General features: G+C 40.0%; 1 protein-coding gene across 3 annotated transcripts in view; it reads left to right on the top strand.

Moving 5' to 3' along the window:
* Positions 1-381: 381 nt before the first annotated feature.
* The window catches only part of cacna1da (calcium channel, voltage-dependent, L type, alpha 1D subunit, a), a 63,550-nt gene continuing 55,239 nt past the window's right edge, over positions 382-8,692 (top strand). For 2 of the 3 annotated variants that reach the window (XM_085456784.1, XM_085456785.1), the window contains exons 1-3: positions 382-692; positions 2,616-3,081; positions 4,866-4,971. In XM_085456784.1, coding sequence (XP_085312910.1) covers positions 2,762-3,081; positions 4,866-4,971 — 426 coding nt within the window. In that variant the 5' untranslated portion in view covers positions 382-692; positions 2,616-2,761. The remainder of the gene's footprint in view (positions 693-2,615; positions 3,082-4,865; positions 4,972-8,692) is intronic. The other variant, XM_085456783.1, reaches the window with a different exon arrangement.

Below are 8,692 nucleotides of genomic sequence, written 5' to 3'. Positions count from 1 at the left end.
TTTTTCAATTGGATCTCAACTCTTGAAAGGGGAGTATACATACATGGGGTAGGAGTTTATTGAGCACCAGCAAGTTCTAATCGAGTAAATTATATGACTGACCCAGTTTATGACTGATGTCCTGCTATTTATTTATTCATTTTAATTTTCGGGGTTTCAAATGGATTTTAGACATATTTGGTGGTACATTCTCATAAGACAGCCTTCCGAGGGAGTTAACAGGTTGTAATTAGTTTAAAGATAAGTTTATGTTCTGCAACAATATCCGGAAGGAAAACTGAAAGGTGTCGCTTTGTTATTTATTTATTATTTATTAAAGAGGCGCTGTCACTGGATAGCCCGCTTGACCCAGCAACGATCTGTAGTGTGCAGAACCATGAGTCGGAAGCAGGAGGAGGAGAGCTCGCTCTCAGCTGGACACTGGTTTCACTGTTGACTGGCTCCGTGACGATAAGCAGGCAGCAGACGAGGATGCTCTGTTGTCTGGTGCGCACTCTCCTGTCTCCAGCTCTCCACAATCACCATGGAAGAGCCTAATTAATGCACAGCCTCTCCGTGTCTCTCCCACTCCCGGAGCTGATGAATTTTAGAGCGCCGTTAGAGACGGGACCTGCGTTTTTCGCCCTCCGAAGCTCCGGACTCGGCTATCCATCGGAGAGGACCGCGACTGAATTATAAAGTCTTCAGAAAAGGTAGCTCACAGCGTGGTGCGGGTTCTGCTCCACAAACTGAAGTTAGCCTCTTAGCATAGCCGCGTTTTCCTGCATGCAGGCAATGATGTTTTTTTTTTTTTAATGTATATTTTATTATTATCAGAGGACAGCAGATATTAAAGGCCACTTTCCTCTCGATGCTGTCCTGTTCTGTAGATTCACAGATCTGTCGCCTTGTCATAAACAATAGCGGCCACTGGTAAATTGACATGAATAGAGCTCTCCAGGGCTGATACCAGGCTGATACCTTTTCTGGTCATGTGGACCGTCCACTGTATTAGCCCCGAGTGTGAGAGCACCGCTGATTGAGGTTTGTTGTAATAACGTTGCCAGCTGTTTCTGATGGGCAGCGGGGACCATCTGACGGCTGTGCGCTGCTCAATTTTCACTATGAGCGCCCGGAGTCCAGCCTGTCATTTCACATCGCTGTGTTTTGGGTTTTTTTTTTTTTTTGGTTTTTTTTTGGGGGGCGGGGGGTGACCATGTCTTACCTTGGTGGTGTCCAAGGAGAAACACGAGGACGCTCGATGATGGTTATTTTGTCACGAATTGCTCATGGAAATGTCAGTATCTGTTTCCATCACGGTCGCACGGTCGACGACGTCGATGCAGCAGTGAAATTAATATCTAGAAAAATTATGCATTTAATACGCATTGTTCTCATTTTGAGCTTGCACACTAGCCTTGGCTACATGATGGCAGGAGCGTAGTGCAAAAAGAGACGTAAAGCAGCCAGTCTCGCTGCAGCGAGGTGTAGAGCCATGCATTACAATAATACACATATCACATTTTGTGTGTGTGTGTGTGTGTGTGTGCAATAAGAAGATTAGTTCTTCTTGGAGCATCACTGCAGTGTGACCTTTTTGTGTTTCTTCCTCTGCGGGCCTGCTCGCAGTTCAAGGACTTACACAGCTGATGTGACCAAGTGATGCCTGAGAGTGGCAGCTCTGAATTGTGGCATGTTGCTTTTATTCCCCCCCCTTGTGAAATATGGTTATTTTTAGACAATTTGGGGCAATTTACTAATCCCAGACTTTGATCGTTACATCAAAGCCAATCAAAGCCTGCTATATTTGTTGAAGGTGATCAGGTAATTTCTCTGTTTGAGTTACTCACAGGACTGTGGAACCAGGATTGCTTATCAGAGAGGAAAATAAAAAATGGGTTAGAGTTTCACTGAGAATGTGCTTTGGTATCTCTGTTAGATTAATTATCATTCCTATCATAAATTATAAGACCTTATAATGTTGCAAACATTAATTATAGGCATGTATCGATATGGTTAATGCTCTTTTTTTTTTTACATCATTAAACTCCAATTGTTTGCAATTCCATTGGGAGCACCTCCTGTGTTGTATATATGTTTAGTACACAGCAGATGACAGGGAAAGAACTGTATGCTGATTTAGCACTATTATTAGTCGGAAAGATTAGAGGTTATTCCTAACTGTCAGTACTGAATATAAACAAAGTTAAGGCATGGCAAAGCCAGTTTTATTTACACAGCAGGGAAAATTAGAGAAATGAAGACGAGAACAACATAAAAATAGTAGAATTAATGGAAATGCTATCGATCAATAATGTTTTAAAACAATAGCAACAAAAAAAAAAATTCACAACATTCAGAAATAAATCATTCACTTTGTCCAGGGTGTATTCAAGCATCTAGGGTCCAATGTAATGGAGCTTTGAATGTATGTTGAACAGACTGTCAGGACTCCAGGTCCCAGGGCGAACATGGATATGAGGAAGTAAAGCCATTCACAGTTTTGTATCCAGAAAAAGAACCTTAAAATCTTTACTTGTTCATACTGGATGCCTTTGCAGCAATTGAGGTAGGTTCAGTGTAATGAGCTTTGTGTTGTTACAAAAAACAAACTGTCTTTCTCACATTTTTTTCAGAGGCAAATTATGCCAGCAGCATCAGAGTCGGACACCCTGGTGACTTGCCACCTCATTGGTCAGACTACTCTGCCCTCCTATAGTCTCCCGGTCTACCCTGGCAGATCCATGCTGCTGGATGCTCCTCACAGAGCCACGCCCGCACCATGAGCGCCAACGGGCCTGCCCCAGACCCAGCCCCTACCGCCCCAGAAGCCCCTCCCACCTCAACGACCGCCCCTGCTCCGGGTCCAGCCCCGGCCTCAGCCCCAGCACCGGCTCCCACGGCACCACCTGCTCCCCCCGCTCCACCTGCCCCAACATCCTCTACCATCCCGGTAGGTGCGTTGGCACAGAAGAAGCGGCAGCAGTATGCCAAAAGCAAGAAACAGGGCAGTAACGCCAACAGTAGGCCACCGAGGGCTCTGTTCTGTCTTAACCTCAACAACCCTATACGCAGGGCCTGCATCAGCCTGGTGGAGTGGAAGTATCCTTTAAAATGGTGCATGTGCATGCTTGTGTTTAGATTGGACAAAAGATAAAGGCTGATAAAAGAGTAGATATGGGCAAAGGAGGAAACTGTGAAATTTTGGTGTTTAGAGCTTTATGTAACACATGTAATTACGTATTACATCGAGTTATCTAATAGCCATTAATAATTGGATGTATCATTCAGAACTCTAAATAATTTGATGATCATTGAAATTGTAAAATAACATCTCAGATAGAAGCAGTATGGCTGCAAAGTAGCAAAGTCTTTGTTTCTCTTCATATGAACAGGATAGTGCAGGATTTTGGGTCACTGTAGCACAGAAACACAAAAATGTTTGAAAATATGTTTGTATGTGTGAGAAACTGCGACAGGCAGCTTTAAATTTTTTATGACCCTTGATAGGGAAACAAATTTCTGCTGATCTTTTTCCTGATCAATGAAAACTGATCATTTTTGGTGTCTACAACTCTTGGATCTTAGCTACGATAATTAAGTAATGATTATTGATGACTGCCACTAAATGTAGACTTAGGTTAACTAAATGGTAAACAGATTAAATTTCTCATGGTTTACATATTGTCTGCTTATTTTGGAGCATTTTTGTGTTTAGTAAAGCTTTGAATTCAGTTTTTCTAGTTTATTGATTCTGATGGAAAACGAATACACTTAAAGTCACAGGAAAAGAAGTTTCTATATTATCTTAAATGCTGATAAATATATATATATATGTATTTTAGGTAGGCGCAATGTAGCTTATGTGCTATTTGAAGCATGTCTCTCCAATAAAGACAGAGTGAACATTACCATGTCATTACGGGTGAGCTTTATAGACGAAGCAACTGAACCCTGGCACAGCACAGCTGTGGTGGTGTTTTTGCTGGAACAGATGCTTCTATCACAAAAGCCGTCAGATGTTATAAAGTAGATTGCTCAACATGAATCACAGAGATATATTCATAAGCTCTCTTTTCATGTTTGTTGAAAAAAAAGTCTCTGGGGATTGACTACCAGTACACTTTAGGAAATGCAGCTGTAGCCATATCAGGTGTCCCAAATTGCTCTGCATGGACTACGTGCAACAGCACGGCACAAATGGCATTTCTTTCTCAAATGTTGTTGGAATAGGGTCGTTTTTCCTTTTTTATTACATTTTTGAATGACAAGAAGCTTAAATTTAACCTTTCAGGATTTGAAAATGAAAATGGAAAGCTAGAGTAAAATATGTCAGTGCTTACTGTAATGGAGGACATAATGGAGGTGAATGCTTTTCCCACTGTTTTAAAAATTTTAGTCATAAAAATCTGGCACGGTTCAGCATTTCATTAGATCAGTGTAGCTTGTCATAAACCCTCTGTTGGGATTGCAGTTGTTTTTTAGATGCAAGCGTTTTTCTTTCTTTTCCATTATTTTCCATCATAGATATTTTTACCAGTTTTTTCAACTTTTTTGCCTTTTTCAGTCACGTTATATGCATGTGTACGCATGTGTGGCGTCATCAGTGCAAATTATATAAACTTGAAAAAGGGGTAAAATTTGCATTATTATAAAAACCAAATCAAAACATTAAATGACAAATACATAAAAACAAATAAAAATAAATGAGAGCTAAGATTCATGAAACAAAGCTCTGTATTCTACTGTATAAGTGAAGTATTTCAGTAAGTATTTTGTTAGATACACGATTTCAAAAAAATACAGAAGTTCAAATGTGCAGTTTTTATCCATATAATTTATTGCTTCATCTCTCTGTCATCATTTTCCTTAACTTCCTCTCTCAGGCCATTTGATATCTTTATATTAATTGCTATTTTTGCCAACTGTATGGCCTTAGCTGTTTATATCCCTTTCCCTGAAGACGATTCCAACTCCACTAACCATGACCTGGTGAGTAGTTTGTATCTGTTGGCGTCTGCTACATACACATTGCTCCACATAGTAACAATATCAACTAAGAATGTCAACTTCTTACTGTCTTCTTAATGATTGGATAATTAGTAAGGAATATAAAAAATATTATTTTTGCTGTATTTGTGATGAAACTGAAGGAAGATTGTCGAGTGCAGTGTATGCTGTACTCTTCTTGTCTGGTTAGCTTTCATCAGATTATATTATCATTAAGCTGTTTCACGACACATTATCAAACGTGTTGTTGCTTTATAATCCTCTTTAAGTATATAGATTGATAATATCATTCTTCTGAGATGAAGATACCAGAGGTTTTGCAGTAACAGCATAGAGACAGTGTTTTCTGTGTATACAGTAGCTTTATTATTTAGCATCTGCCGTGCTTAGGAGAGAAATACTTAGACACCCATTCTCACGGTGCTTTATCATGTCATCGTTTTCAGGTTTTATTCAGCGTTCTATTTTTAGAATTTTATCGTCATTGCACCACTCTTTGCACCTTGTGCATTTATGTCTGTATGATGAATTATGGGGGGCGTAGTTGTTGTAAGCATTGTTCCACAGCTGAGGATAAGTGGATTCTTCAAAGGCCAAACAGATGCATAGAATCTGCGATGCTCGCATGAACAGAGTTTGATAGTGTTTAGTGTGTTTTGAGTGGCGTGTCGAGTGAGTATGAAGACATGAAAGGATTTGAAAGCTCTATTTATGAGCAGAAACATGTGAGTGAAAGGTTATTGGCTTGCTCTAAATGACTCCTCTGACTGTTATGTTGCTGAACGTGCTGTGAAAGATAAGCTACAGCTCTGGTTAAAAGTGAGTTGGTCTACTTTAGAAAGGTGTGCTGCGTCCCAGTTTGACCTCCTGGAGGGTGACCTCGGGGTGTTTGTTTACACAGCACTGCTACATCAGAGAAAAGTGGGCCATCTGGGACGTTACAGTGCCTGATACAGTATTATCTACCATATGCTGTCAAGTTCAGCTTGGAGTGAAATCCAAAAGTGGTCTATTAGAATCGTAATGGTGACAACTAGATGAAACTGTTGTAAAAGAAAATACAGAAAAAGAGTCTAGAAATAAGTAATACTTAGTTCCTCTTCTCTGAATATGAAAACATATTTTATTTGAAAACTATTGTCATTCTTTTGCATTGTGAATAATGATACAAAAGGCTTTTTGTGATTTAATTTGTGTGTGTTTGTCTGCCTTTATATCATAGAATATCTGTAGTAGGAAAATGCTTTAATGACAGACCATACATTTGAGTTTTATTTGAGCATTGAGATAAACTACATGCAAATGAATGAGAGCTTCATTGTGCATTAGATGGCTGTTGAACCAAACAGCTTTCAGGGACAGATGCCACTTACTAATATGTGTCTAGCTTCAAACTGTTAATGGACTGTGTGGCTGCTTGCTTATTTTGTACCAGTAACTTTGTATAGTGTCTATAGCTTAGATCTTTTTACAAATGCACCTTAATGCACTGTGAGCATCATGGTGGCATTTTAATCAGTTCAAAGTGTCTGAATTTACATATATGTCTGTTCAGATATGAATTAGTTTGGCAGCAAAGTCTGGGAACCTTTTAAATGTTGAGTTAAATGGTTACCAAATACCTTCACTTATTAGGAGGGATACTATTTGCCACATAGCAGTTATTGTATGTGTCTTACTTCTTTATGTTTGTTGTCTGAACTTGCTCACCGTCTTCTAGTGGTTTACATAGGAGTGTCAAATTGGATTTATGAATGCACCCATTAAGAATTAACGAAAAACCTCAGTGCCTGTCAGGATCCAGGACTGAATAGTACATTTATGTGGCTCTCATGCTTCATGAACAAGGCCATTAAGCAGAGATGAGACGATGGGCTGATGAGTAGATATGAATAGATTTATCATGTATTGGTGTGCTTTCAGTAATTTTTACAGTTAGAGCTTTAACTTTTTAGACGTATAACTCTAACCTACTCTGTATTGAATTCATACAGAGGCTTTTTTAGTACACTATATAGGTTTTTTTTTTTGCTTACAGCGGTTACACTGATTATTGCCCAGTGCTACACACAGCTTCCTCTTGCTTGCACAGGCTTTTGGTTTAATTCTGCAGAGGCAGCATATAATCAAATACTAGAGGGCAAATAATGCAATCTTTTCCTTTTCAGCATCGCTCGAACAATAGAAATCTTTATAGGGCAGGTGTGCCAGCTTGGCCTTGGTTGTTCTACAGAACTCACGCTGTAGTCACAGGAGGAGCACTAGAGAGAAAAACGCTGAGCTGGTTTTGTTGTAGCAGCCAGCAGGTAAGGCTGGAGTGAAGATTGCCATTTCACACTACTCTGCTCTGCAGCCTCACAGGTGGACTGATATGAAACCTGAGTTGCTGTGCTCAGAGGCTGATGTGTAAAGCACGGAACAAATGATATCCGAAAGCTGCGATAGCATGCAGGTTTTAATTCACTTACAAAGCACAGAGACACTAAAACCAGCATGCAATACGCTGCTGTGTAGATGTGTGGATGTGTAAACTATATTCAGGACAGTCCCTGCATGTTCTGTTGAAATCACAAGATAAAATACTCAGTCTGTGCATTTTACACTGTGTGCACAGTATGTAGGTGCTGCAGAGCTGCTTGACTTGGAACATTACATTGCTGCAAAGTCACAGAGGCCTTTATAGCCTGAGTCTGCCCATCTTGTTAGTAAGGCTTGGTTAAATGCAGCAGCTCATTATAAATAGAAAGCAATTTTCTCCTCAGGCGGAACAGAGGGCATAAGATTGGGGTCTAGCTACCACCAGGAGGCACAAGTGAGTAACAGGATGTAGCCAGCACACAAATACACACATGCACCGTGAGACCACAAACCCTTGTCAGGACCTTATAGTCATATTTTCATTAATCTCTTGCTTAGTTTGCTCTCTGACTGCTCTTCTTTGTTTAGTCATTTCACTTCAGTAATAAGAAATGTACACGTAACCCACCCTACACGTGACTGTGTCTCCTCCACACCCACCTTGTCCAAGGGACAGACAAATAGTCTGTGACCCTCCTGCCTTTGCTTTAAGGTCATTTCTGACTTATCTATCTGAGTCTCAACACCACAGGCAGCTCCTGCTGAAGGTAGCTGAGCAAAACAATGACCTTTTCACGGTGAATATGATTCATACATCTTATCCTTTGTCAGGCAACATGCAGTGAATTGCGTCTGGTATCAGGTAGTGTCTGTGCCCATATCCCTGTAATTGCGTAACTCTGGAGCTGCAGAGCTATTTATTTTACTGGGGACAAAAGGACACTAACATGTAAAGAGTCAGTCTTCAACCAACAACGAGGTCATTTGGATGCCAGCAGAGAATGATCAATTCTGACCAGTTTCCCTTTGGATGCTGTTACAATTTACTGTGCCACAATTTTTAAAATACAAATAAATGGTATAAGTTTGATATGGTATAATGGTAATGGTATAAACTGATGCCATATATGGCTTCAAATATACTACAGAATAACTAATCACACAAATCCACCACCATGTATCCCCCTAAGCTTACATTCAGTCAGTTACAACACAGTGCAATGCCAACTCTACTAAAATCACATAGATATGTCACACAATGAGCAACATGTTTACAGGAACTAAAAGAAGAGAGGCTATTACATGTGAAGTTAACATGCATGGGACTCTGTCCTAGGCATGAAAT

Source organism: Copadichromis virginalis, linkage group LG5 (genome assembly GCF_057382275.1).
Source record: "Copadichromis virginalis isolate Kocher_CV1m ecotype Utaka linkage group LG5, C_Virginalis_male_GT1.1, whole genome shotgun sequence".
In the NCBI taxonomy this organism is placed as follows: domain Eukaryota; kingdom Metazoa; phylum Chordata; class Actinopteri; order Cichliformes; family Cichlidae; genus Copadichromis; species Copadichromis virginalis.
Note: the sequence above shows the minus strand (reverse complement) of the source record. Positions and strands in the feature narration are given on the sequence as shown.